This window comes from Apus apus, chromosome 14, assembly GCF_020740795.1.
Source record: "Apus apus isolate bApuApu2 chromosome 14, bApuApu2.pri.cur, whole genome shotgun sequence".
NCBI classification, from domain to species: Eukaryota; Metazoa; Chordata; class Aves; order Apodiformes; family Apodidae; genus Apus; species Apus apus.
The window spans coordinates 14,938,252-14,966,249 of record NC_067295.1 but is presented as its reverse complement, the minus strand read 5'-3'; the positions used below and the strand labels follow the sequence as shown (position 1 = coordinate 14,966,249).

General features: G+C 59.4%; 1 protein-coding gene and 1 long non-coding RNA gene across 5 annotated transcripts; one reads left to right on the top strand and one right to left on the bottom strand.

The window, feature by feature from the left end:
• The first annotated feature begins 49 nt into the window (after positions 1 to 49).
• SRL (sarcalumenin) lies at positions 50 to 26,180 on the top strand. 4 transcript variants are annotated; one of them, XM_051631947.1, is made up of 9 exons: positions 94 to 168; positions 9,348 to 10,128; positions 10,249 to 10,526; positions 12,049 to 12,147; positions 13,286 to 13,381; positions 16,541 to 16,576; positions 20,779 to 20,895; positions 21,542 to 21,775; positions 22,502 to 26,180. In XM_051631947.1, exons 1-9 carry the CDS (start codon positions 108 to 110, stop codon positions 23,311 to 23,313), a joined length of 2,514 nt encoding a protein of 837 aa, XP_051487907.1. In that variant the 5' UTR covers positions 94 to 107; the 3' UTR covers positions 23,314 to 26,180. The 4 variants fall into 4 exon arrangements, with proteins under 4 accessions (XP_051487906.1, XP_051487907.1, XP_051487904.1 ...); XM_051631944.1 differs by lacking the exons at positions 9,348 to 10,128; positions 10,249 to 10,526 and having other exon boundaries at positions 95 to 168; XM_051631945.1 differs by lacking the exons at positions 9,348 to 10,128; positions 10,249 to 10,526 and having other exon boundaries at positions 108 to 168; positions 12,052 to 12,147.
• On the bottom strand, positions 8,612 to 11,302 carry LOC127390410 (uncharacterized). The gene is made up of 2 exons (XR_007890860.1): positions 10,839 to 11,302; positions 8,612 to 9,767 (listed from the first exon to the last, which is right to left on the bottom strand). It is a non-coding gene; the product is annotated as an uncharacterized LOC127390410 (long non-coding RNA).
• Positions 26,181 to 27,998: the final 1,818 nt, after the last annotated feature.

The window sequence follows — 27,998 nt, the reverse complement described above, 5'->3', positions numbered from 1 at the left end:
GGTGGCAGCATCTGTCCCTCCCGTGCCGGCAGCTGCCCTGCCTGCCCTGCCCCGTGCCTGCCGTATAAATAGAGGCAGCGAGAGGCAGGGAGCTCCTGGCAGCCACCATGAAGGGCCTCAACCTGCTCTGCTGCTGCGTGGCCTCCCTCCTGCTCCTCGGCACCGCAGGTACAGCTGCCTGCCTGGCCTGGGGTCCCCGTGGGGCTGGGGGGGCCCTGTGGGGGTCTCCATGGAGCTGTGGGGTCCCCATGGGGCTGTGGGTGCCTGTGAGGCTGTGGGTCCCCATGGGGCTGTGGGGTCCCCACGGGGCTGCTGGGTCCCCATGGGGCTGTGGGTCCCCTGAGGGCTGTGGGTGCCCTATGGGGCTCTGCGTGCCTGTGGGTCCCCACGGGGCTGTGGGTGTGCATGGGGCTGTAGGTGCCTGTGAGTCGCCATGAGGCTGTGGGGTCCCCATGGGGCTGTGGCATGTCTATGGGGCTATGGGTACTCACAGAGCTGCAGGGTCCCCGTGGGGCTGTGGGTCCCCATAGGGCAGTGAGCTCCCACAGGGCTTTGGGTTCCCGTGGGGCTGTGGGTCCTCTATGGTGCTGTGGATCCCCAAGGGGGCTTGTGGGTGCCTACGGGGCTGCAGTTGCCTGTGAAGCTGTAGGTGCTTGTTGGGGCTGCAGGTGCCCTCAGGGCTGTGGGTGCCTGTGGGGCTCTGGGGTGGCTGGTTAGCCCAGAGTTGGGTGCAGGAGCAGGACAAGGTGGCAGGGGTATGTCACTCGTCCAGGGCTGCAGTCACCCCAAAACGTGCAGGGAAACATGGTGGGGGCTATGCTCAGGAGGAGCTGGAAGGTGGGCACGGGCTGGGGGTCCCCTCCTCCGCAGGCAGGGTGGGCACAGGGGCTGTGCTGTTGCCAAAACACCCAGGGCCAGTATCACCCACGGGTGCTGAAGTGGCTTGTTTTGGGGCTGTGGGGACTCGGGGGGGGGGGGGTTGCCAGCCCGCTGGGGCACCCTATTGTTGGAGCAGGATGGGGGGGGGGGGGTCCCCCTCCCAAGGACCTACCAACCAAGACAGCCGTCGGGGCGACCCCCTTCCACAAACAACAACCCCCCATTCCCTGCGCTGGTCCCTCCTCGCTGAGCGCTCCCGTTCCCAGCCGTCGGGGCCGCGCGGCTGGGGTGGCACGGCCGGTACCCTTGCTTGCCCTTGAGTTAATTTGGGCTGGTTCTCTGCCTGGCCGGACTCCTGCCGGGAGGGTGTGTGTGTGTGTGTGGGGGGGTGGCTAAGTATGGAAACAGCCGTGTAAGGGGACACTGTGCTCCCTGCAGCCGCCCCGGCCCCCCCGCCCTGCTCCGCCGCGGCCCCGCGCACGGGCACCCGCAGCTGCCGCCTTCCAGCACCCGGCACCCCCGGCCCCGCCGAGGTTTTTGGCCTTTTAAGGGCATCCTGGCCCATTCTTGGGCATAAAAAGGGTTCGGGGCCAGTGAGACACCCCACCGGTGGTGGGGTGACCTCGGTGGGGGGGGTGGGTTGGGTCTGGGGATGGGAGGAACGGATGGGTGCTCTGTGAGAGGGGCTGGTGGCACCTTGGGCTGGGCTGGTGGCCCGGTGGGATGTTGAGGGCTTGTCGCTGTGGGGGGGGTGGTCACTAGCCCAGCTCTGGGTTGGTGCTGGGGCTGGCACAGCCAAGAAGGTGGCAGCTGCCCCAGGAAGGGGTGATGCCTGGGTGATGCCATGGGGCGCCGTGTCACTGGCGCCCAGCTCAGCCCAGTGCTGGCACCCCCCAAGGCTTGGTGGAGGCTCTGGAGCTCGGAGGTGTATTGGGGTCTGCAGCCCTGGAGGTGGCTGGAGCCCCTCGAGTCCCCGCTCTTGGCATCTCCTGCTTATTGGGGGTCTGGTTTTTCACCCTGGTCCTGTAGGTTTGGGCTGAAGACACTGGCAGTGGCACATCTCCTGCCCGTGGCTCTGTTCCACCAGGACCAGTGGGGTTTGCAAGATGAGTTCTGCTTTTCCTGTGGCACTGAGCTCAACTCTTGGACCTGGGTCTTTTGGGGTTCAGGACATGGCTAGGGGGGGAATTGTCTTCCCATTTTTGGGCCTCGGTTTTCCATTTAACCCTGTTTTGGCAAGGAGAAGGTGAGGGGAGCCTAGTGGGGAACTGGAGGCTTCACCAATGCATCATGGAGGGGTGCAGACCTGGGCACAAGGGCAGGGTTTGGGGTGGCTCCTCCAGTGTGTGAGGTTAAGCCAGGGTAGCCATCCTGACCTCCATCTGGGAACAACTGGGGCTCTGTGGGGTAAAGCTGCTGTGGGAGACAGCCCAGCGTGGACGTGGAGGGGCACCACCCAGCGTGGCAGAGCAGATGCAGCTGGAGTTTGCTTGAGCCCAGCCTGGTTTCTGGCTGTGGTGTCCCTCTAGGGAAGGAGGATGAGGGGACACAGGGCTGTGCAGAGCTGGATCCCCCTCCAGTGGTGATGTCCCCAGCTGGGGGTAACAACCAGGTCCCCAGGGTTCCCCGTGGCTGGCTGTGAGGGAGCAGAGTCCCAGCTGAGGCACTGCCCCCTCTGCCATGCCCCGCAGCACTGGGACACACTGCCAGGGTCTGGTGACACAGGGGGGCTGCTGGGACACTGTCACTGCTCTTGGAGGACAGGGGTGGGAAGGGTCCTGTGCCTGTCCTTGCACAGCCCCAGCCAAAACAGCCCCACGTGGCCAGGGCTGGCAGAGCTCCCCAGTGTGGCCAGGAGCCCCAGCAGGGCCCAGCACCCACCCCTGGGCTGGGGGATGGCTCGGGGGGGCTCTCCTGCTCCTCCATCCCTGCTCCTGCCCAGAGGAAGGTCTCCTTCTCCCTGCACTGACACCTTGACTGGGTGTCACCTTCCAGGCTGGGTGGCCGTGGCAAGTCCTCGTGGTCACCAGGCCTGGGCCATGGGGATGCTGGTGGGGCAGTGCCCAGCTGTGGTGCTGAGCATCTTTGCCCTGTGGAGACCTTTACCCCCTTCCCCTGCCCCCCCCAAGTCATCATGAATTCGAGTGGGAGGGCTGCACCAGGCTGTCACTGCCTCCAAGGTGGGCGAGGAGCTGAGGAAAGCCCTGGCACGCTGGCATCCTCCTGCAGCCAGTGCAGAGGGCACCACAGGGTTGGCACACCACCTCCTGGTGACAGTGAGTGTGGGTCACACCCTGGGGACTCCGCATCCTGCCTCAGCCTGGGAGGTGTCACCTTGGAATGGGCTCCATCACCATGTCCTCATGGCATCTTGGGATGGTTCCCATCATCCAGGACATGTCACCTCAGGGTGGGCTCCAGGATAGAATTGGGATGGGTTCCACCACTTGGGTTGTGTCACCTCAGGTGGGCTTGGGGCCCAGGGTGAGCTCCAGCTCTGCCAGTTCTGCACTCCCCACCTTGACCATCCCAGTCAAATGCTTCCCCCCCCGCCAAGATATAACAAGCTTCCCTCAGAGTTCCAACTCCCTCCCCAGTTGGCACAACCACAGCCACCACTGTGGAACTGGGTGCCACGGCCACAGTGAGGCAAGATCTTGGTCACCTACATCCTTGTCACATCCCTGGTACCTTACCTGGAGGGAAAACTGGCCCCTGTGGGTGCTTCAACCCTCTCAAAATGTTGGCCAAGCAAAGCAAGGCAGATGTTTATTCAGGTGATAGGAGGAGGGCGGGTGGTTTTAAACTGGAAGAGGGGAGATTGAGGTTGGACATGAGCAGGAAATTCTTTAGTATGAGGGTGGTGAGAGCCTGGCCCATGTTGCCCAGGGAAGCTGTGGCTGCCCCATCCCTGGCAGTGTTGAAGGGCAGGTTGGATGGGGCTTGGAGCAACCTGGGCTGGTGGGAGGTGTCCCTGCCCAGGCAGGGGGTGGAACTAGATGATCTTTAAGGTCCCTTCCCACCCAGTCCAGCCTGTGATTCTATGTCAGGCAGATTGGCTGCCCTGTGACACCCTCTCCCATCAGCCATCCCTGGCCCTGTGTGTAGGTGACAGCCAGCCAGGCAGGACACTCCTGGACACAGCCCTGGTGGCACCAGAAAGTCCCTGTGGGACAGCACGAGGCTGTGAGACCTGTGTGCCCTCACTGCATCCCCATGTCCCTGCTGTGTCCCCACTCACCAACCTGCCAGCCCCAGGCAGGTCCCAGCTCCCCGGGGATGCCCAAACCCCAGCGCGGGTCGGAGGGTGAGCGAACAGCTCAGAAAACGACCCGTTCCCTGGGAGCTGCAGGAACAGCAGCGGGTGCCGGTGCCTTGGCAGGGTCCTCAGGGCTATTTTCATCCCGTGGGGACATTTCCCTTGTAAGTGATAGCCCGAGGAAGCCGGGGAACTCGTGTGCCAGGGGGGCTGATGGAGGGGCCGGGGAGTCTCCGGCCAGGGAGCAGTGGCAGTTGGCAGTGGCAGCGTGACCCCAGTGCCACTCCCTGGCCACCTCCATCCTCGTGGAACAGGCTTGGAGCTGCATGGCCACAGCCCTGGCACAGGGCTGTGGCCATGCAGCTCCAAGCCCCCCCATGAGACCCCCAGAGATGGGCATCCCTGCTTGGCGTGGCCAGGCAGCGTCTCTGCCCTGGGCCTTCCCATGGATTCTAGGATCTTGTGAGACAATGGGTCACAAGGAATTAAAATCCAGGTTGACAAGTCCAAGGGTTCTCCCTGCCCTGCCCAGGTGGCCAGGAATCCTTGGGATGACTAAGGAAGAGGGATGGGGAGTCTTTACTAGTGAAGACTCCAGTTGAGTGCGTGGAGGATGTCCCCTGGGGCCACCAGGGATGCCCTAGGGTTAATGAAGCCCTGAGGTGGGTTAGTGAAGTCCTGAGGTGGGTTGGTAAAGCCCTGAGGTGGGTTAGTGAGGCCCTGAGGTGGATTAGTGAGGCCCTGAGGTAGGTTGGTAAAGCCCTGAGGTGGGTTACTGAAGCCCTGAGGTGGGTTGGTGAAGCCCTGGGGTGGTTGGTGAAGCCCTGGGGTGGGTTAGTGAAGCCCTGAGGTGGGTTGGTGACACCCATCACTTAAGGCCCAGGGACAGCAGCAGTGTGACCATGCAGGAGTCCCTCCTCTCGAGGAGGAGGCTCCTCCAGCTCCAGCCAATGGCTCAGCACTTCCCTCAGGTCCTTCAGCATCCCCCCCCCAGGCTGCAGACCCCATGAGGGACACCACAGGGAGATGTTCCTCCACCTACAGTGTGACACTTCCCTGTGCTGAAATACACACAGTTTCCTCACCATCTGCTCACTCACAGACCCAGATGTCCCCTGACCAGACTGTCTAGCTGCTTTAGCTTCCACCACCCTGATCTTCATGCCTTCTTCAAGTCAGGAGCTCAGGTTTTCTTCCAAGTCTTTTGGGTGGACACCCTGTGGGGAGACAGGAAAAAAACCCCACACCCTGCAGAAGTGATTCCCCGTTTTTCATCTCTGTATTTAGAAAGCTCCAAGTCTGGTTTTAATCTCCTTGGTGCACCCTGGTGAGGTTTCTTTACCCTTTCTTAATCAAAAGATGCAGTTCCAGCTGACTCTTCACAGAAATCAAATCAATTTGTATTGTCGTTTGGTTTTTTTTTTAACTAAACTTCAAATCTCTTCCACTCATGAGGCCAAGTTAGTCTGACAAAGCTGGTTCCTACACCCCTGCTGGGCTCTGCATTCAAACACCTGGAAAAGAGTTGCTTTTTCCCTTGGGATCCTGAGGCCTCTGGGATGGGATGCTGTGGTTGAGCCTTCTGGGTTTTGGGGTGCACAAGGGTTTGGAGAGACAACCCCATCCTTGGCCACCCTCCTGCCTCTGTCTTCTGGGCTTCTTAAGCCACTTTGGGTCACTTAGCTCTCCCAGTTGGTGAAGGTTTTGGCCTGGGTGGCTCCAAACTGCTGCTGGGTTGGCCAGTGGAGTTGCTGAGGGGCAATAAAACACTGGGAGCTTCCTCTATGGGGCTCAGCACTCGTGCTGGACTCTGTCAGGAGGGCACAGAGTGGGAAACTGAGGCACAGGAAGAGCAGGGAGAAGATGCCATCCTCTGCCACTCCAGGGGTGGGCTGCAAGGCTGGGGTACCCAGGCCTGGGCCCACTTTGGGCTCCCCTGCCCAGGAAGGGTTACTGGTTGAGGCTCATGGGGTTAATCTACCTCGACTTACTTTTTCCAGCAGCCAGGCTGCTGGCTGGCAGCCACCAGGAGCACGGAAACCCCCCTCCCTGGCAGCCCCCCAGGGCTTCATCACAACTGAGCGCTTTGCCCAGCCTTGCCTTTCCCTGAAAAGGAAGGGACTGAAAGGTTTGGGATGCAAGTTTCCCCCCAGAGCCCCCCCAGGATGACAGGGGGTACCAGGACTCTCGGGAGGTGGTGGGTAACTCCCCTGGGTGCTGCAGGGGCTGGGATCTGGGCAGGGACTGGGGGCGAGTGAAAAGCTGTCCCTGTGGCACCGTGGCCCCACGCCTGGGGCTCCTATTTCTGCTGGAGAGGGAGAATGTCCCTCCCAGGGCCACCTGTGCCCATCTGTCCCTCCTCACCATCCCCTGAGCAGGAGCTCCTTGGGGCCTGCTTGTGTCAGCCCATGCGGGGATGGGGGGGACAGCACGGCAGGGTGACACAGCCCCCAGGTTCTATCCCCATCTTTCCCAGACGGGCTTTCTCCAGGTGCCAACCAGCCCCGGCATCCCGTGGCACGCGGGGCCCTGCCATGGGCTCTCCATCCTCACAGCTCACAGAATCACCAAGGCTGGAGAAGACCTTTAAGATCATCAAGTCCAGCCCATGGTTGTGCCCCGTGGTGCTGTCACAGCGGGGGAAAGGGTCCCCAGGCAGATGACAACCCCCAGCCCTGGGGGTGGGGGTGGGATTCAGGGCAGGCAGCAGCAGTGCCAAGCCAGGGACCTTCGGGAGGTCGGGTCCCCAAGGGGAGTGGGAGAAGGGCTCCTCTCTGATGCCACCCGGCCACTTGGCACCAGGCGGGGCGTGAACAAGGGGACTCCCGGTGTCACTTTACACCGGGGCTGTCCCCGCTCCCTCCCGGGGCCCGCGGGGACCCGCGGGAAGGGCCCTGGGTGCGGATGGACATCACCCTTGGCTGGCAGCAGGGCGAGGGGCTGGTGCTTCTCCCTCCACACCCCGCCGAGCTGCTCCTTCTCGTCGCCCCGTACAGTTGCTGGGACGTATTTTTAGCCTCCAGCGGACGCGCGGAGGGTGTTAAGCCCGTAACCTTCGGCCCATTTCACTGCTCATCGGCCGGTCATCTGCAGATCAGCACAATTCCCCTGCCTGAGGGACTGGGAGACCATGTAGGGGAAACAGGAGGGAGAAGGAGGTGGAGAGGGGAGAGGGACTTTGTATAAGACCTTGAAGGTCACAGGAAATAAAGCCCGTCACCAGGACACCGGCAGGAACATCCCAGTGGGAGTGCCTGGGGAATATTTCCCTTCTCCCATGAGGGGTGGCTCACAGTGGGCTCTGGGGTTGCTGTTGTACGTGGTCACAGTGGGTGATGGCTCCTCTGTCCCCTGCATTTGCTCAGAGAGAACACGCAGACCCCAGACAAAGCCCTCAGGACACGCAGGGTCTTCTTTGCCTGGTTCTGGTCCTGCTCCCCCTGCCCCATCTTGACCCTTCCCAAACACCTGCCTGAGGAGCCATGCTCCCCTCCTGGCCCTGCAGGTCACTGGCTGTTTTGGGGCAAAGCCGAGACTGTCCCTGGCCCCCTCAGCCGAGGGGACCCTCAGGAGACCCAGCCTAGTCTTAAGGCCATGAGAGCCAGGCAGAGACATGCTGGTCCCTGCCCACACAGGTCAGACATAATGCTTTCCCCTCCGAGTGTCTCCTGGCAGGCTGGGCACGCTGAGGGGTCCCACAGGAAGGTGACCCCAAAGGCTTGGTGTGCTCCAGGTGGGAAGGAGGCAGGTGGGAGCTGCATGGGACCCATCTCCCTTCAGCTGGGAGCCAAATTGGGCGCCTGGAGGCACCTGTGTGCCAGCAAAGGACCCAGGAGGTCAGCAAGGGCACAGCAAGGGTGACCTGTGCATCCGGTTTCGGCAGGGCAAGGGGACAGGGTGACAGCAGCAGCTCCTGCGTGCCAGGCTGCACACGAGAGCTCCTGGAAAGGCTGACGGGCTGAGGTGCAGCCTGTCCCTGCCAGCCACTGCTGCCTGGCTCCCAGCTCCCAGCACTGGCAGCCCCAGCACAGATGGAGATGCAGCCACCTGCCCAGCATCCCTGGCCATAGCAAACTGGCTCGAGTGGCCTGGGGCTGGCACTGAACCTGGGCCAGCTCCTCCTGTGCTCGGCCACCATGGTCCCCTGTAGTCCAACCCAGTGAGTCCCAGTGCCACGGCTCTGCTGAGGCCGTGCTGGTGCTCTGCAGGACACATGTGGCTCCCCAGCACGGACATGGGAGCCAGAGGAAAGGGATGGAGGCCGAGCAGAGGACTGGGTGCCAGCTAGCCATGCCCAGCCCTGCCCGTGCCCGGCCTGCCTGCCTGCCTCCCTGCAGCCTGGGTGGAGGTGGCGTTTTTTCCTGGTTGGCATCTGCTTGCCAGCTGGAGTACAAAGGAATTACTTTCCTCTGAAATGCTTCCCTAGTATGCAGGCATTAGACGTTTCGGGGGATTATTTAGACTAGCAGCAACTGTTTGTAACGGAGACAGTATAGCTGGTGATCTTTTATTTTTGGCACCCGTTGACTAACGTTGAATTGCAGCTGGAGGCCTATGGAAAATACGGATGGCTTCTCCCATGCCACAGAACAAACTCATTGTGTCCCCGCCAGCCGCGAGGCACGGCAAATGCTTTCCTAGTGAAGGGATGCTCACAATAAATAGCTCCCCAGCCCCACCGCCACCGGCGTCAGGCCCTGCCTCTCCACAGCCAGGGAAGCCCCTCGCCCTCGCCTGCCCTTCAGCCCTTCCTCCTCCTCGCCCACCCACCCGCCATGGTGACGGGCTCCCAAGGCAGGCAGGGCTGGGGAAGGACCCTTTTAACCTGCCAAGTGCCCGCAGCCCCTTGAGCTACGCTTTTTGTTATTCCTCCCCTCTGTTTTTTAGGGCTGCTTTGCCGCCTCCCTGCAGTGCTTTGCAGCAGGTCGCAGCCACGGTCTCGGGGCAGCCAGGGCTGGTGCAGCCATAGGACCCCCTGCCAGCATCAGCTTTGCCCCCTCACAAACACCTCTTTGCACCCATCTTCTTGCGACAGGGAGAGAAAACTGAGCTGGAACTAGAGAAGGTTTAGGGAAGAGTTTAAACCTCCTTGGTGCCAGGCACAGCCCCCTCCCCTCTTGGCCCCGCCACGCTGACGGGGGGCCGGTGGGTGCCCTGGGGGCCGCGTGCCGGCGCGGGTAAGACTGACTGAGCTGTTCTCATCGTTTAGAGCCACGTGCCCCCGGCACAGACCGCGTCAGCGATGCTGCCGAAAGCCCCTTGCCAGCCGCAGAGCCCAGGCTGGAGGAGAAGGCAGCCAAGCGCAGCCCTGAGGGGGACCAAGATGGTGGCCTGGCCAACACCTCCGTGCCCGACACCGCTGAGGGACATGGAGAGGGGGAGGAAGAGCCGGCGGGCGGCCTGAGAGGGGACCTGGGGCCAGGGGCTGGCCAGCCGGAGGAAACCACCACGGAAAAGGGCCGGGAGGGACCCGGCGAGGCAGAGGGCCCAGGGCGGGATGCCATGTCGGGCACCCCTGAGGCAGCACGTCATGGAGGGGACCGCGGGCCTGGCACACACGATGGCTCCTGGGCGCGGAAGGATGAGGAGCCTGGTGCAGAGAAAGGAGCCTCTGAGGAGCAAGGGCAGCCTAGGGAAGAGAAAATGGAGGAGTCAAGAGCAGTGTCTGTTCCTGAGGGGGGAGAGCAAGAGGGCGAGCAGAGCTCAGAGGAAGATGATGAGCAGGGGGAGTCTGAGGAAGAGGGAGGTGAGGGAGAGTCCGAGGAGGAGGGAGAGTCCGAGGAGAAGGGAGAGTCCGAGGAGGAGGGAGAGTCTGAGGAAGATGGTGCCAGGCCAGCAGGGCCAGAGAATGGAGCTGAAGGGAGTGACAAGGGAACAGCTGGCAGTTCCAGCAAAAAGGGCCATGGCAAACCAGGAGCTGCTGACGAGAAGGAAGGCCTTGCCAACTGCCACCATCCACCCTGTGGGGACACAGCAGAAGACCCGCCAGCAGCAGCAGAAAACCCAGCAGCAGCAGAAGACCCACAGGCAGTGGCAGAAGACCCTCCAGCATCAGCAGACCCCCTGGAAGTGGCAGAAGATCCTCCAGCATCAGCAGACCCCCCGGCAGTGGCAGAAGACCCTCCAGCACCAGCAGACCCCCCGGCAGTGGTGGAAGATCCCCCACCAGCAGTGGTGGAAAACCCCCCAACAGCAGAAGACCCGCAGGTAGTGGTGGAAGACCCACCAACAGCACAAGACCCGCCAGCAGCAGAAGACCCACCAGCGGTGGTGGAAAACCCCCTGGCAGCAGAAGACCCCCCTGCAGACAATCCATCACTGGCAACAGAGAGCCCACCTGGCCACAGCACCCACCCAGCTGCCTCCGAGCTCCAGCACAGCCAGATAGGTTGGAGTCTTGTCTTGTCGGTGTGCTGTAGCAGCAAGAGTGACCTACTATCAACCCGGTGGAGCTGAGCTTGGCACATTAAACCTTGCCTAGTGCATGGCCCCCTCCTAACGCTTGTGCTTCCCGTGCCTGCCCCTAACTGCTGCACGGCCGGGCCGGCTGCGGGCACCGGGGCGCAGGCAGGAGCCCCTTGCAGCCATACCAAAGGTGGCCGACGCTTCCCTCGCTGCACTTTAAGCCCATGTTTTCTCCTCTTGGCTGTGGACATGGATGAGATTTTGAACGCCCAGGCCCCTTTCAGCACCCGCAGACCTCTTAAAGGCTCTTCATCCTCCACCCTCAGACCTCTTAAAGGCTCTTTATCCTCCACCCTCAGAGTCCTCCGGAGCCCCTCTCTGGAAGGTTGGGATGGTGTCTGGGCTGGTGGGTCTCTTGTCCACCAGCTCTTGCCTTGTAGGAAAGCTGCAAAGAGCTCATTCAGCCCCATGAGCTGCTGGAGCACCAACGCTGGTCAGTGAAAGGTCAGCTAAGGAAAAGGGACACCCCCCTCCCCCCATGATTTCCTAGAAACCCTTGTGGACTTTGGCCCACGGCTCGGGCAGTGATCTTTGAACCCAGCTGAGTCTTTTTCTGCTTTCATCTCTAACACCCCAGCTTGAAAAATTTCCATTTGTGCCGAAAGGGAAACTCAGTTTGGTCTCTGTGGCTTTACTTGGCGAGTCAAAAGGTCCTCCTCAGCCCTGCAGTTGGTAGACACCCAGCACAGCCCCGGGGGCTCAGCAGTGCCTGCTTGGCCCTGGCATCCCCAGCCCAGCCAGCCCACACCTGTCCCCAGACCTGTCCCCAGACCTGTCCCCAGACTTGCACCAAAGCCTGACCCAGCTCCTGATACACTTGGAGGGTGCTCCTCCAGGGTGAGGCCACCAGCTGCCTTACTTTCCCCGAGCCAGGCATGGAGCTGTGGGGTCCCCCACGGCCACCCCGAGCCAGGACCCCCCCAGCCTGAGCAGACGTGGGAGAAGTGGGAGAGAACGACCCGGCTGGCAAAGGCTAGGATGGGTCTCTCAAGAGCCGGCCCCAGCCTCGCCCATCCTGGTGTGTGTGTGACCTTCGGGGAGCGGACGGGCCGGGGCTGAGCCCCCGAGGAGCCGCAGCTGTCGGGGGGCAGCAGCTGTCGGGGGGCAGCAGCTGCCGTGTGCTCGCAATCTCCCCCCATCGCAGCCCCTTCCCGCCACATCCTTCGCATTCCCAGCGAGCGGCCGGCCCTTGCTCGCCCCCCTGCTCGGGAGACATGGCACGGGTTCCTCCTGGGAGCCGAGCGGTGCCCGTGACTCTGCCCCGGCAGCCGCCGGGAGCCCGTGCAACGGGAAACCGCGCCGTGCCGAGCGCGGCGGGAGCTGCCCGGCGGCTGCACGGGCTCTGCGGGGTGTGTGCTCCCCCGTGCCCTCCCACCGGGGTGTCTGAGCTTCTGTGCGGAGTCCCCAGCTCCGGCGGTAACGCCTCTCCTTGCCTTTTCCTCCAGAAGAGGTTGAAGATGCCAGCGAGCCCACCAAGCGCGACCGGTCCCACTTGGAGAACACCCTGAAGCTGAACGAGGAGAAACCCACCGATGACGTCTCAGGTGAGGGGGCCTGGGGTGGCACTGAGCCGTGGTGTCCTGCTCCTTCAGCCCAGGCAACCCCTGCAGGACAGCCTCCTCACCGTTCTGCTGCACCAACAGCGTGGCTGGGACTTCCCTTCCCTAGAGCCGTTTGGTTTGAACTTTACTGCTTGTAAGCCCAGGAAACACCACGTCTTCCACAGCCTTCTGATACCTGAAGGGGCTCCAGGAAAGCTGGGGAGGGACTCGGGACAAGGGCAGGGAGGGAGAGGACAAGGGGGAAGGGATTAAAACTGGCAGAGGGAGATTGAGGTTGGACATGAGGAGGGAATTCTTGGCTGTGAGGGTGGTGAGAGCCTGGCCCAGGTTGCCCAGGGAAGCTGTGGCTGCCCCATCCCTGGCAGTGTTGAAGGGCAGGTTGGATGGGGCTTGGAGCAGCCTGGGCTGGTGGGACGTGTCCCTGCCCATGCAGGGGGTTGGAACTGAATGATCTTGAAGGTCCCTTCCAACCCAAACCAGTCTGGGATTCTATCATCTTCAGTCACAGTCCTTTTGCAGCGCTTGAGTTAACATAGTTTAGGTTCTTCAAAGACAGTCCCAAGCAGTACAAGAATTAAGAGAGGCTGGAAAATGCAGATGGTGTCTCAGTTCAAGACAGTCCCACTGCTGCCCAGAGAGACCTGGGACAAGTTGTAATAAAGGGTTTGGATTTTTATTACAACTCTTTATTGGGCATTGCTATCACAAGGCTTGCTTCTGCTGGCTCCACAGGCAGTCTGGACTGGAAAGAAAATGGTAAAAGCTCCCGTGGAAAAAAAAAACACTCCTTTTTCCTTCTAGTTGGCAGCTTAGGGGATGTGCCATGGGGCCCTGGCACCATGGTGGAGGACTTTTGGGATCATGGGTGTTGAGTGCTAAGCAGCATTAACGAAAGATCAGCAGCAGGTGGGGACAGTGCCCAGCAGGAAATACTTCTTAGCAGGGAGGGGCATAAAAAGGTGTGATTGGGAGCAGTTTGGCCCAGGTTACAAGAGAGCCCCTTGATCTACAGATAGTCTCCTTCACGATCTGCAGGGAAGGCCCAGCAGCTTCCCTAGGAGGGGCTCAGCCAGGGTGGTGTGGTTTTTCTTTCACCCATCCACATGTTTCTGGCCCTCAGGAGTACTGCAGCGGCTGAGGAAGATCTACCACTCCTCCATCAAGCCCCTGGAGCAGTCCTACAGATACAATGAGCTGAGGCAGCATGAGATCACAGGTAATGCCATGGGCCCCAAGGTCTCCAGCACCACCAGGTCATTGGGATGCAGGTAACAGCACAGAGAGCAGATCCTGGAAAGGCTTGGATAGTTTGTCTTCCTTTGCGGCTTCCCGAGAAGGCCACCAACATGCTGGGCTTAGAGGACATGCCCTAGTGACCCCCAGGGGCAGGTATTCCTGCATCTGCCCTAGCCCATCTGCTGTCAGGTCCATCTGTGTAGACTGAGCATTCAACCCTGCCTGCTTTGGGTCCTCCATCTGCTCAGCATCAATGCCCTGTCCCTGTGCCAAGAAGAGATCATGGCCCAGTGAAACAGGCTTGGCAAGGAAGCTTAGGACCTCTCAAGGCTGGGGAAGAGCTTCCTGGGGGTGGCAGGACCTGGCATCCCTCCTGCTCAATGTGGGACACAGCCATGTGGGCAGGGTATCTATCCCTCGAGCTCAGCAGCCTTCACACATCCTGTGAGTTAGTGTTTCCAGCCCTTGGCAATTGCAGAGATGTTGGATCAGGTAGGCAGGTTCCTGTGATGCCCTACTCTAGCCCTGTCCCAGGCCAGGGTCAGATGCCCCCTGTGTCTTGGCTGGGCAGGCAGGAGTCTTTGCTGCCTGTGCCCAAGAGCTACATGCCCACATCAGCCTTCTGCCAGGGTCCCTCCTTGCCCTTACGTTCTGTCTCCCTCCCCAGATTTCCAGCCATGCCCTCTCTTCTGGTGAGACAGGACCTAGATACACCCTCCACAGACCTTCCTTTTGCAGCTGGACCCTGCTCCACCAGCACACATGGTGTTGGTGTATTCATTTTGGCAACCCCCCCCCAAGACACATCAACCTTAGAGCACAACTCCCATTTTACAGCCCCCCCAAATACAACTCCTAAATCCATGTCAGACATTTTGGAAGCAGGCTGGAATGTCTCCACACCCAGCCAGCCCATCTCCAGCTTAGGACCAGTGGGGAACACAGGTGACCCATGGGACAGGACTGCACAGTCCTGCCTGTCCCCCTCAAAGACACAGAGCACCCTGGGCATCTTCTACCCCCCACTCAGGGGTTCTGGAGGGGGCATCTGTAGGTCTCCTAAAGCAGGTGCTGTGCCCAGCTGCCTCCCACAGCCAGGTACGTGTTGCTGCCTGGGTGTGCCTCACTCTGTGCTACTTCCCAGCACCTGGGGACCACAACCTGCTCACCAAGTGGCTGGGTCACTGGGGGGGTGACAGCATCACACCAGGCTGCAGCCAGCATGGGAGTGGTGGCCTAGAGACTGTCACCCCACAGCTGCTGTCACCCCCCTCAGAGTGCTGGCTCATTCCCTCCCTCAGGCAGCCAGCACAGCACTGCCACGTGGCTGGGAAAGGAGCACCAGGAGCCTTAGGGGTGGCAGCCCAGTGTGCAGCCCCACAGGCTCTTCAGCAGTGTCACCATGCAGAGAGGACAGGACAGTCATGACCTGTCCCAGCTGGCTCCATCCTGGAGCTCACAGGTCAAGAACACCCCAGTCTCATCCCTGAGCTGCCTTGCTCTGCGGTGATGGCAGTGCAGGCACCTGCCACCTCAACCTGGGACACTGGGCAGGAGAACATTTGGGGTTACAGGGGCAGCTGGTGGGCTCCCAGCCTCCAGCTCTCCCTTTGCTGTTCACTGGCAGAGGATGCAGTCCCTGGCTTCCATTCCCAGTGCCCAGGACATCCCACACTCAAGCAGCCACCTCTCTGCTATCTTTTTGGGATGATACAGGTGTTTCTGAGGCCCCTACTGGCTTCCTCCCTCCCAGCTCCTAGGAAAAGCACCACCACCAGATCCAGCTTCTCCCAATCCCTCGTTAGTTGTGTAATTAGAGACATCTGCAAATGAGTTAGAGAGCTGGCCCAGAGACACCCCCTCCCCTTGGCTTTACAAAACAGGTGAGGATATGGTAGGGCTGAAGGAGCCTTCTCAGCTTCTTCCTCTGCATGGTGACCCTGAGCAGGTTCCTGGCCTTGCTGGTGGCCCTGCCAGCCAGGAGATGCCCCAGGCTCTCCCCTGTGCCCACCCTGTGGCAGGGGGAGGCTGGAGGGTGCAGAGCTGCTGGCTCAGGTGGCTGGGAGGAGCGGGACAGCTGGGAGAGCAGCAGGGCAGGCCTGTCATGGAATCTGTGTGACCTTTGGAGGTGTAAGCCAATCCAGAGGGGTGCTGTTGCAGGCACCTTTGCCCCTCCATGACACAGCAGCCCTCCATTTTGTCTCCCTTCCCATCGGCTCTGCTCGCACAGCAGCCAGTGTCATCCAAGGAGCCCCTCTGCTCCCAGCAGCTTGCAGAGGCACCAGTCACCTGTCCCAAGGGAGCTGTGACTGCCACCACCAACCTAAGGCCTGGAATAGTTGGGGTGCACCCCAGAAAACTCACCCCCCCCACCCTCTGCTTACAGCGTGTGGAAGCCTGGCAGGTGCCACCTCCTTTCCCTGCCTGTCACCCTTCCTCCCTTGTCTCTGCTCTGCCATCCCACGTGGGTGGGTGCACGCTCTGGCTGGGTCCCCCTGTGTGCTTGATGACAGTGGGGTCACCATCTAGGGACTGTCCCTAGCTCAGGGGTGAGGGACTCTCCCAGTCTGGTGATGGGAAGTGTACTGTGAGGTCATGCCAGTTTGTGGTGCATGCTGGTGACCCTAATTACTGTATTTGTGCTGATGAGCATGCCTGGACAGGGAATGACCTCCCAGTTGCCAGCACCAGCCACCCCAGAGCTGGGCATGGGTAACCACACAAACAGGGTGGTCGGGACACTTGTTTGGGTTGGTTGCTGCCCTAACCACAGCTTGTTGGGCTCCCTCTGCTCGGGGAGCATTGCTGGGGAAGGCAATAACTGCAGTGAGCAGGGCAGGAGGGTTGGGGTGCTGGCTGGGTCACAGCAGCTCCCCTGGGGCTGCTCCCCCACTTACCCCCCCCCAGGGTGTGGGGCAGACTGGGGTTCCTGCTTGTCCTGGCAGCTGTGGGTCTCATTGCTGACAGACTGTAACTCCTTCTCTCCTGCTGGGAATGGCCACCACTGGCTTTTTTCCTGCCCACGAGAAGGCCAGGTTCAGTCTTCAGCTCCCTCCTGGGCCTGGGCCAGCCCCAGGCAGCTGCGTCCCTCCTTCGACTCATGGTACCTTTTCTCTCTCCCCGTGTCCCCTGCTAACAGCTTACCCCGGACGCACCCTGGGCTCCTCTGCCACAGGTTGGTATCCCTGCCTGCTGCCTGTAAGCTGCCAGCACTGCCTAAGCTCTTTGCTGGCCTCCAGCTTTCCTACTCACCTGCTCCAACGTGGCCGTGCTTCCCAGGCACCAAGCAGACCCCAGCTACTGGCATCCCACGGCGGCTGCTGGAGTTGGTGTCCCCAGCCCTGCCAGAGCTCAGCACGTGCTGCTGCTCTTGTCTGTCCCAGGCCTGGCTCTGTGCATCCCCACACCCCCTCCCCCTTGGCTTTGACGTTGTTCCCTCTTGGGTAAAGACTCAAGAGGTTGATATTCCTCAACCGATGGTCCAAAGGTGCTTGTGGTGGACCTGCAGGTCAATCTGTCCACAGCATGAGCTGGAGGAGCCCAGCAGATAGCCCACCCTGCGGGGGAGCTCTTCCTACCCTTCACCCTCCTACGTGCAGAAACTTTCCCCAGTGTCCACACTTGATCCCCCCGTGGCTGCAGTTTAAGCCGATGAGCCGGCAGCAGCTGTCCCAGTAACACAGGCTGTCCCCAGAGGGGTGGCCTTGGCCCCCTCAGCAGCCAGAGCTGGCTCCTCTCCCTGCCTATCCTATCAGGGTGTGCTGCCAGGTCCCCTCGGGAGAAGCAGGAGGTGGGAGACAGGCCAAGAAACACCAGCCAACACCCAACCCTCCCCTGGGTCCGGTGCTGAGCCACGGGGACAATGTCCCTGCTGTGGTATCAGGCAGGGAAATCCCATCTTCTGCCCCTCCTGTCCTACCACACGGCCCCAGTTGCTGGATCCTGCCAAACCAGGCTGCTCCACAGCCTGGCCCTGGTGCAGCAGAGCCCTGTCAGTGCCTGGAGGGTCCCTGGCTCCCTGTCGTGCTGGCGGTGGAGAGAGCTGTGGATATATCTAGTGCTTTCCCAGAGCTGCTTTATCTGCATCTCGAGCTGCAGGCACACACACGTGTGCTGCCTGTGTGGGTGTCTGTGTGTGGGGAGCACCACGTGGGGGCCCGAGCAGGCTGGCTGCAGCCACGTGTGGCTTGTCCCCCCTCTGTGGGCACACGTGCCATGGGGATACTTGTGGCTTTCCACAAGCAAGCTGGCCAGCCCTCCCATGGCTGCCAATCCATGAGGCAGGGTTACAGGCATGGGGTGGCAGCGTGGACCATGCTGGGAGAGCCTCTCTGGGTGGTTTGGCCTTGCCAGGTGGTTTGAGGACAGAGCAAGACCTTTGTGCCTGTGGCTGAGTGTGAGTAAGCAGAGGAGGGAGGTTTTGCCATGTCCTCCACTTTGCCTGCCATCCTCAGGACAGACTTGCACAATATGGGGTGAGCTGGACTGGGTACTTCTTCTGGGCTTGATGAAAAGGAAGGAGAAGACCTGTCCCAGGGTTAATCCCATCAGAGCTCCCACCCAAGGGCAGCCTAGCATTGGAAAAACTTCCCAGAAAGCCACTGCTCTAGGAAAAAAAAAATACTTTTTTTGGGCATTCAAATTGCTGTTACTCCCAGAGCTGAGCAGCCCAAGACAAATGCAGGCTCTGCGGAGGTAGACATGACCTTTCTGGCCTTGTCTGCAGGATCACAGCACACTCTTTACCCTGCAAGCCCAGCAGCTTAGAGAAGCTGTGTTTGAGCTGCTGTGTTGTAAGCAGGAGCACAGATGAAGGGGGGTGAGGTTTAGGGAAGCCCTGCTCACAGGCAGGGCCTGATCGTGCATCAACGTGTGACTATTTCTGTGGATGCCACTGGGACGTGCCTGACTCGAGCCAGGATGGATCTTGAGCTGGGATGAGTTTGAGCCAGGATGAGTTTGAGCTGAGATCAGCTGGAGCTGGCAGTGAGACAGGCTGGGAACGAGCAGCCACAGGGTGGCTGGAGAGAGCTGCTGTGCTGGAGCTGCTGCCATCCCTGCCCTGCAGCCCCAAGGACCCGCTCTTTTCCCCTGGCTGGACCATCGAGGTGACCCAAATTGGTGCTGAACAGACATAGCAGGGACAGATGCCGGGCCAGAGCCCTCCTGGGTGGGAGATGCTCTCTGCTCTCCCTGGGCAGCAGGAAGGAAAACCTCTCTTACATCCCCGGAGCTGTTGTGCTTCCCAGAGAGCTGCGAGGATCCTGTGCCTGCCACTGCCCGTGGGATGCCAGCACCCTGTTCCCAAAGCAAGGGGCAGAGACGGGCCTGATGAGCTGTTGGTGAGGTGGCAGAGGGGCTGCCTCCCTGCCTGCATCCCTGCCTTCCTGGCACAGCAGGGCCGGGTGGGGAAGTGAAGCAGAGCTGGCTCATGGGCTCCTGTGTTCACACCCTACGCCTGGCCAGGAGCGTGTTGTGAAGGAGCGTGTGGGGACCTGCCTCAAACCTCTGGCATGAGATCACAGGGGATCATCATCATCTTCATCTGAAACCCAATTAAAGCCGGCAAGCCACCAGAGCAGCAGGGACAGGCAGCACGGAGGCATGATTAATATTGAAAGTCTGAGGTTTCAACATTTGGTTTTGTCCCGTGTGAGAAGATGATGTTGGCCACCTGTGGTGAGCAGGCAGAGCCCTCTGGTTCGGGTGTAGCTGCTTGGTTTTGAGGAGGAGGGTTGAGCTGCTTGGATAGCTGTGCCCCGTGGAGGGATGTTCCCAGCATGTTCCCTTCCCCAGTGGTGACATGGTGGCCCTGCTGTGGGCAGATGCAGGCAGGAGAGGCTGGCATGCTCTGCCCAACTGCTGCATCCATGGTTGGGTGGGTTTGGTGTGGAGCAGCTGTGCAGTGCCCTTCAGCACCCTTGGGAGTGGGAGCTCAGCACCATGTAGGCTTTATGTCTCCCTTGCCTTGGAGATGGATCCCTGGCTTGTTGGAAAGCTGCTGATTCCTGAATGAGTCTCTCAGCCACTGCAGGGTAAATGCCTCTGCCTTGGGAGTGGGGCTGAAGAGGGGGTGCCAAGGGCAGCCTTGGGCTGTGGGGGAAGGCTGAGCTCCAGCTGAGGCACATGCTGGCACATCCCTGCCTGCAGCAGACACCCCCCCAGGGGGCTGTGGTGGGGTGAAGTTGTGTCAGGGTGGCTGCAGCTTGCTCTGCTCTCTGCCATCTGCCACCACAGCTCTCCTGGCACTGTTTCCTGCCTGGGTTCACTGGGCTACATCAGTGCTGGTACGTGAACAGGGACAGGGAAGGTTCCCACCAATGGGAACACACTCATCCAGTTTTTACTTCCATTTCTGGCCTAACTTGGGCTCGAGCTGACTAGCAGGCTCCTGGCAGCTCCTGGCAGTCCTTGGCAGGGCCTGGGGGCTGGCATGGGCCAGGGGCTCCTCTGGCTTGGCCAACTGATTCCCAGTGGCTGGGGGGGGGGGAACTGAGCAGTGTGGGCACAGGCTGACTGCACAAGACCCAGTCTAGCAGGTTTTGCTCCTGGGGCAGTGGCTGTGTGTGTCCAGGTACCTCTGAGATCCCAGACAGGTTGTGTGGCATCAGGGTTGGTCCTTACAGGACCTCTTTGAGCCGTTAGCAAACCCCAGGACTTCAGGATCACTGGGTGGAGACTGTAGCTCATCCCCCTCACCTTTCCCCAAGCACAAAGCGGGGCTGTTGCCCAACCTGTCCTCTCCATGTCGGGCTGGAGCCTCTCACCCAGCCCACATGTAGGCAGGGACCCTCTGCTCTCCCAGAGGGCTGGGAGCCACAATCCAGGGGCAGGTCCCTGCCAGGGGACGGTGGGAATGCACAGGCAGCAGCCCCAGGCTCGCACCGCGCTTACCCAGCCCCGCGCCGCAGCGTTGCTCCTCAAACAGCACCAGCTCCCTTTGCACGAGGCGTCCACCTGGTCACGGCACGGCCACCTCCTCTGCATGTCCTGTGCTTTGTGGTGGCTGCCTTCAAACAACACCCCCCCGGGCAGCCGGCCCCAAACTCATTCTTGGCTAAACCAGAGCCGAGGCAAGATTTAAAAGACCTGCAAGGCCTCCTGCAGGCTGCGAAAGGCCAAACCTCAGAGAAGGTCTGATGTTGGCTCTCACTGCAGCAAGGTGGGGTCTCCCACAGAGCATGGTGATGTCCCGCTCCTGCAGGCACTGGGGCCCATGGCTGGGCAGTGTCTTGGCTGGTGAATGGCTGGTGGCCCCAAAAGAGTGGCTGCTTGCCCAGCAGCATCCCCAAGCCGCTCAGATGGGATGCTCGTTACAGCCGGCAGCGCGAGGGCTATTGTTCCTTCACTTCCTCTTGTTATTTCCCCTCTCTGCAGATGGGGAGATCACTTCCAAGCCAATGGTGCTATTCCTGGGACCGTGGAGCGTCGGCAAATCCTCCATGATAAACTACCTCCTCGGGCTGGATGACACTCCCTACCAGCTCTACACAGGTAGGGCGCTCGCCGCTCCTCCCTGCTGCCCTGGGGGTGCTGCCGGCACTTCTGTATCCATGTGGGCAGCAATTCCTGGCTGTGGCCCCGTGATCCCCTCCCTGTTACAGCAGGGAGGTTGTGATCTGGTCCATGCTGCCCAGCTGTGGTGCTACATGGAGGGAGAGGCTCCTCACTGTGGCCCAGGGCCTGTCCACCCTCCCTGGGGAGAAGGGTAGTCTGGGTCACGTTGCAAGGGCAGCTTGCCTTTGTCTTCTCCCTTTCCCTCCTCACGTGGAGCCAATTAATTTGCCTTCCCAGGAGAAAAATAATTCCCCTTCCCTCCTCCCTGCTCCCACAGATGTCACCTCGCAGCTGAGGGCAGATGTCTGTGGCCAGCTCTGTGCCACAGTAATGAGGGCTCCCAGGAGGTGGTTCTCCAGGGCACCTTGTGCAGTCAGGCCACCTCCAGAACAACCAGTCCCTGCAGAAAACAGCCCTGCTGGCATTTTCCCAAGGGGCTTGGCAAGAATTTCGTGGCTCCGCTGCTTGCCTTCCATCCCTTGGCAATGCTCCTGAGCTTCCTGGCTAGTCCCAGGCCAGCCCTGTCCTGTCCACTGCCCAGCATGGATTTCACAGCTCTGCTGCTCCTCTCGTTGCCGGGCAGGGGCAGAACCCACCACCTCCGAATTCACTGTCATCATGCACGGCCCCAAGCTGAAGACCATCGAGGGCATCGTGATGGCTGCTGACAGTGCCCGCTCCTTCTCTCCCCTGGAGAAGTTTGGGCAGAACTTCTTGGAGAAGCTGATTGGGATTGAGGTGCCCCACAAACTGCTGGAGCGAGTGACCTTCGTGGACACGCCGGGCATCATCGAAAACCGCAAGCAGCAAGAACGAGGTAGGGTTTGCTGGGTTCATCTAAGGGACTCCAGGAAAGGTGCTGGAACCCTGTGAGAGGACAAAGGTGGCTGAAGCGCAGAGGGCAGAGCTGTAGGCTACAAAAGGGATGGTGATGTTTGTGTGCCCATGGCTATGGCAGCAGCAGCTGGGACCTGGGGAACATACCTGACTGCCACCAGCTGGAACAGCTGTTTCTGCTCTTTGGAGGTGTGGCAGTCAGGTGTTTCTGCAAGGTGTTTCCTGGGGACTTCTGGGGCTGTTGGTTCTCTGCCTTGCCTCAGCATTTGATGTCCTGTTTGTCACCCCTGGAGCCAGGCTTTGCCACTGGCTGGTGCTGCAGCAGGGCCCAGAGAAACACCTGGGTTGTCAGGACAGACCAGCAGTACCCACTGGGGAAAGGACTGATGTGGCCAGTATCTGCTCATGGAAGCAGCAGGAATTTGTGGCCAGGAGCAGGGAGAAAGAAAGTTTGGAGGTGAGGCTGAGGGAGACGTGCAGTCACAGGCCCAGACACACAGGGATGGGCTTTCATGCCAAGAATCTCTGAAGTGTTTTTAGCACATGAGAAACAGGTTCTGGGCTGCATGGGAAGTCTGCTGTGTCTCACACCCTGCCCAAGCCAGGTGGGGCATGAATACAGGAGGCTTAAGGTTTATCTAACCCTTGGTGTGGTGGGACTCATCCTGCTCTGGCCATTCCTGCTGGATTTCTCTCTTTCCCCAAGGTTACCCATTCAACGACGTGTGCCAGTGGTTCATCGACAGAGCTGATCTGATCTTCGTTGTCTTTGACCCCACGAAGCTGGACGTGGGCTTGGAGCTGGAGATGCTGTTTCGCCAGCTGAAGGGCCGCGAGTCTCAGATCCGAATCATCCTGAACAAAGCAGACAGCCTGGCTACCCAGGAGCTGATGAGGGTCTACGGTGCCTTGTTCTGGAGCCTGGCTCCTCTCATCAACGTCACGGAGCCACCCAGGGTGTACGTTAGCTCCTTCTGGCCCCACGAGTACCACCCGGATACCCACAAAGACCTGTTCCTCAAAGAAGAGATCTCGCTGCTGGAAGATCTCAACCAGGTGATCGAGAACAGGATGGAAAACAAGATCGCCTTCATCCGCCAGCACGCCATCCGGGTGCGCATCCACGCCCTGCTGGTCGACCGCTACCTGCAGACCTACAAGGACAAAATGACCTTCTTTAGCGATGGAGAACTGGTGTTCAGGGACATTGTGGAAGATCCTGACAAGTTCTTTATCTTTAAGTCCATTCTGGCAAAGACCAATGTCAGCAAATTTGACCTCCCCAACCGCGAGGCTTACAAGGACTTCTTTGGCATCAACCCCATCACCAGTTTTAAGCTGCTGTCTCAGCAGTGTTCCTACATGGGAGGGTGTTACCTGGAGAAGATCGAGAAGGCCATCACCCGCGAGCTGCCCGATCTCTTGGGAAGCATTGGCCTGGGGAAGAAGCCCAACGTTCTCTCCTGTGACGTCACTGGCTGTGGCGAAACCCCAAAGAATCGCTACAAGAAACACTAAAGGTGTTTGGAATGAATGTGTCCACGTGTTCCTACTGGTGAATGAGCTTATGTCTTATCTGTCCAAGAAGCCGTGCTTGGGTAACCCTTTGAGTGCCGCACTGGCAGAGGCCACTGTACGATGAGGACTTTGAGTCGTTGACATGGATGGCAGGGGAAGATGGGTGGGCATAAGAAAGAGAATAAAAACTGTGAATTCCTGACATTTTATCTTTGTTCTTTCGAGTAGAAGGCAATGTTTAAGCTGTAAGTACGAGCAATGCACGGTGAGCTAGAACTGTAGCTGCTTTTCCACTGGTGCCAAGAGAGCATGAACAGGAATTTCAACCTCTGCGTCCCCAAATCCAGCAGGGAGAGAGAACGAGGGCACTGCGTGAGAGCACAGGGGAGAGCGGTGACACACTGACCTGGGGCATCACCAGGAGCCCCCGGGGCAAAGCGCTGGGCAAGGAAAGAGGCCAGGCCCCAGCTGTGGTTTTCAGGCACAAACATCCTACGAATCTCTGCAAATATTGATCTTGTTTTTCTTTCCGGGACTTACAGGACACCCGGTGAGATCTCCTTTCACTTAACAGCCGAGCTGAACTTCTGCAGCCTTCACCCGGGTGTTCACCTTAAGAAGGAACTTTTGCAGGGGCTTTTGTAGCTCCAGCCATGATGGGATTTGCAAGTCCGTGTCAGAGGAAGAAGTGAGCTGGAAAGGAGCTGCCAGCTCTGTGCTGGAGGAGGAGGGCCAGCACCCCAAATCCAACAGGCCCACAGCAGCTGGGAGCAGGTTTTCCTCCCCCCCGGGCCAGCACAGAGACAGGGCACGTTGCACCTGCACGTGTCCTTAACCTCAAACCCCCACTCTGGTGAGTCAAGTCTGCAGATCAACAACGTTCTGAGGGTTGAGGGTTTGGCAGTTTGACCTCGTTCAAGTCTGTGTTGCTGTTTTCTCAGTCAGACCCTGGTGTTCTGCACTCCATGGAGGGCAGCAGGACTGGGGGCTCACCAGCTACATCCTTTTTTGCCCATCTGCTGATGTGTTCTCCCCAGGACACCCCGGGCAGGTTTCTGTGGCTTGTTCACCAGATTTCTCCCATTTTAGCCATTGGTTGGCTCATCTCTGCGCAGTGGCGTTGGGTCTGGGAGGAGGAGTGTTGCTTTGGAAGCACCCAAGCAGGGTGAGGTTCTCCATGGACAGCTGACCTTGAGACCTGCCAGGGGATTAGGGGTGGCCTCATCACTTGGCCCTCATGGCCAGCACGTCTGGCTGCTGAGCCAAGCACAAACTGATGAAGAGGTAGATGTTGGATGGAGACCAGCACCTTCAAGCACACCAATGACCTGCTGAAGGTCCTTTCTCCTTCCTCCTGCCAACTGACCACAGCTTGCACTGCTCTCCAGGAAACCTCTGGAGCAGATGGACTTAACCTTTGACAGGAACAAGAAGAGGTGGAGGTGCCAGCTGAGACAAGAAAAAGGCAAAAGGAATGAAAGAGGGAAAGAGAAAGCTGGGAATGGAAGGCTCTGTTGTGATGGGAAGGGTGTGAAGGGCTGTGCCTCTTGTATCCGGGTGCCCAATGGGACATGAGCCCAGGCAGAGAAGGTCCATGGGAGCTCCACGTCCCCTGGCACTGAGGCAAGGTGCTGCAAAGGAAAGGTCCCCTCAAGTCCAAGAGACTTTGTGGGGATGCTTCCCCAGGGACTTCCATGCTCATTTCCTCTGCTTCAAGGTAGGACCCTACCTTTGGACTAATGAAGATGAGACCCAAATCTACGTCCAAGCATGGGAAGGGGCATGGCTGGTGCAGAGGGATTTTGCCCCCAGCGCAGAGGGGACCAGAGGTCCAAGGGAAGGCAAGCAGAGTGTCAGAGACACCCAGAGCAGCCCGGGGAGAAGTGATGTGCTCCTGAGTCAGCACCACGAGGTCTCAAACCTGCCCCAGAGTTCCTGCCCCCTCCCCTGCTGTTCCTTCTTCTTCCTTGTGCGTGATCCTGTTGCTCATCAGCTCTGTCCCGCCCACTCCTTGCCTCTCTCTCTGCTCCACCGTGGTTTGCTGAAGAGCTCATGGAAGAGAAACACGGACAGAAACAGGCTAATATTGTCACTGCTCCTGCTGTCACCGTGTGTCACTGGCACGGCAAGCAAAAGCCACCAAACATTTCCATTTGCAAGCGCCACATCGCGCCGTCTCTTTCTTTGCTGCCCTGTCCCCACAAAGCCCATGGGCTCTGGAGTACCCAGGGAAAGATCCCCCCATCCCAGAAAGCAGCCCCCATGCTCCTTCAGGCTCTGAACACACCGTGCTCTCCTCTCAGGCCTCTCCCATCATTCTCCTCCTCCCTTCTGGGTTTTCATTTTCTTTCTCTGTATCCTCCAGCATCCATTGCCTCCTCTCCCCCTTTCCTTTCAGCATCCACAAGCCCTGGTGCCTGTGTCCTGGATATGTCTCCTCTGTGACAGCCAGAACCCTTTTTCTCCCTGGATATTGTAGGTCAGGGCTCTCTTTCCCAGCCCATGGCAGATGGGGCTCCTTGCTGCTCCCTGGGATGCACCCTGACCCTGACAAGTTTTCTATCCCGTGGATCCAAGTGGCTGTCAGTCCCAAGAGGATTGCAGTACCCAGCCCAGCTCTTCCTGAGCTTTTCTAGGAGAGCTCTGGGAATCTGGGAGTGGAAATGGGAAAGCAGGGAGACTTCTCTTTGTGCTGAGAAGCTCCAAGGCACTGGGGTGGGGGGGGTGAGTGTCTTGCCTGAGAGCATTGCAGGAGGGAGGGAGCTGAGACACAGGCCAGTGGAGATGACCACGATCGTGTGCATTGGGATGAAACTGTCAGCTTGAACATCAGCCTGTCTAATAAAACCTGGTATTTCCCAAACACACTCCCCTGGAGATGCTGGTTCTGTTTCTCCTGCTGAGGCTGGGGTGGCTGAGGGGGTGCAGCTGCAGGGAGCAAGGCAGGAGCTCCCACCTCCTGCACCTCGTACCTGTCCCTTGAGCAGAACCTGCCACCCACACCCGAGCTGTTTGGTCAGTTTTCCCAACCTGGCACCCTGTGCCATAGGCATAAAAATAAACAGCCAAAGTGAGCCCAACCTCCTGTGCTTTGTGCTTCAGGGCAGCACGGTCCTCCCTGGTGGGACAGATCCTTGCTCCCTCCCACACCAGGAGATGCTCTTGAAACCCCCTTGTGTGCAGTTCCCCTCTTCCTCTCCTCGCAGGGGGTCCTGCCAGGCTCAGTGCTGGGAGACAAAATCCAACCCCCCTCTCAGGCACAAAGCTGGTTCTGATTCCCCCACGGGGGCTCTGGCACATCACCTGGCTCCAGGACCATGGCAGAGGGAAGGGGGAGGGGACCGGAGCAGAGAGCTGGGACCTTGGAGGATGTCAAGGGGTTTCAGACCAGCAGAACTGTGGGTTGAGGATCGTGGAGGAGGACAGGGGCTTCAGGGCCATGGAAGAGGATGTGGAGTTGAGGATCATCAAGGTGAACAGGGAGTTTGGGACCATGGAGGAGGGCTGGGGGTTGGTGACCACGGCAAACATCAGGGGCTCTTACCAGCCACCAGTGAGAGGCAGATGGAGGTACTATCCCACCAGAGGCTGCAGCTTGTGCAAACTGCTTATTATAACCCTACTGCCTGGCTTGTCTGTCTTTCCAACTATCTGTCTCACTCCCTAATCAAAGAAGGTTGTTCCAAGCAAGCTGGAAGAGGAGCAGGAATGTCTCACTTGGCTGTGGCTTCCTTTGGAAAGTCTGGAAAAACTGTGGTATCTTGACGTGCATGAAGGTCTGCCTGGTGAGAAGCACATTTTCCTCCCAAAGCTGCTGTCGAGATGTGAATCATGAGCCTGTAAAGCTCCTGGCAGAAGGAAAACTGAGAACTGGTTCCACTGAGACGTGGCACTGGCAGAGGCTCTGCTGTATCTCTTGGATGGAAAAGACAAACATTTCTCTTGAAGCCATCACTGGGACAGAGCTGAGGGTCCTGCCTCTTCCCAGGGTGTTCCCACCACAGGGAGCCTCCAGCAGGCTTCCTAAAGGTCTCCCAAAGCCTGGTGGTGACATTGCCAGTATTCAAAGACAAGCTGAGGGGTTCATGGTCCCCTTTGGTTGCCCTCCACAACCTCAACCCCTCAGGATATTTCAGGGATGAAAATATCCCAGGTCTCAGTGGCTCATGTGAGATGACTGATTTGATTTTTGGGTTTTACAGGCACCACTTTGCAGGGAGGGATGAGGAGGTGGTGCCTGAGCAGGTTGGTTTAGCTCAAGGCCAGAGCTTCTTGCAGTATTGAGCTAAACTCCTCACCTCTGCAGCCAGAAGCAGCCCAGGGCAGAGCACCTGCCTTTTGGTAGCAGCAAAGTATGGGGAATGTGGGGTTTCATTGCCCTTTTCCTCAGAAAACGACCTAAAACCTTTGGAAAGGTCTGCCAGGAGTAGGGTGGCAGCCCCAGCGCTCCACCTGCAGTGGGTAGAAGTCTCCCTGTGCCACCATCCCTGTCCAGCCTGTCCCCATGCACCCAAGGCTGGGCCCCAAACCTCACCAAACCTTGTCCCCCGTGCTGCAAGGGCAAGACCCCAGGGGTGTTCATGAAGCCACTTGTTCCCTTCACAGGTGGCTCCCAAAATCTGCCCGCCCAGTTGTCCACTGCAGAGCTGGGGCTGTGCTGGTGGCAGCTCTGCTGCCCCACTCAC

Bases quoted from the DNA above. Each gene is read 5' to 3' on its own strand.
- SRL (XM_051631947.1), top strand. From the start codon at position 108: ATGAAGGGCCTCAACCTGCTCTGCTGCTGCGTGGCCTCCCTCCTGCTC. The intron at 10,527-12,048 runs GTTGGAGTCTTG...CTTTTCCTCCAG, and splicing joins GCTCCAGCACAGCCAGATAG to AAGAGGTTGAAGATGCCAGC. The intron at 21,776-22,501 runs GTAGGGTTTGCT...TCTTTCCCCAAG, and splicing joins CCGCAAGCAGCAAGAACGAG to GTTACCCATTCAACGACGTG.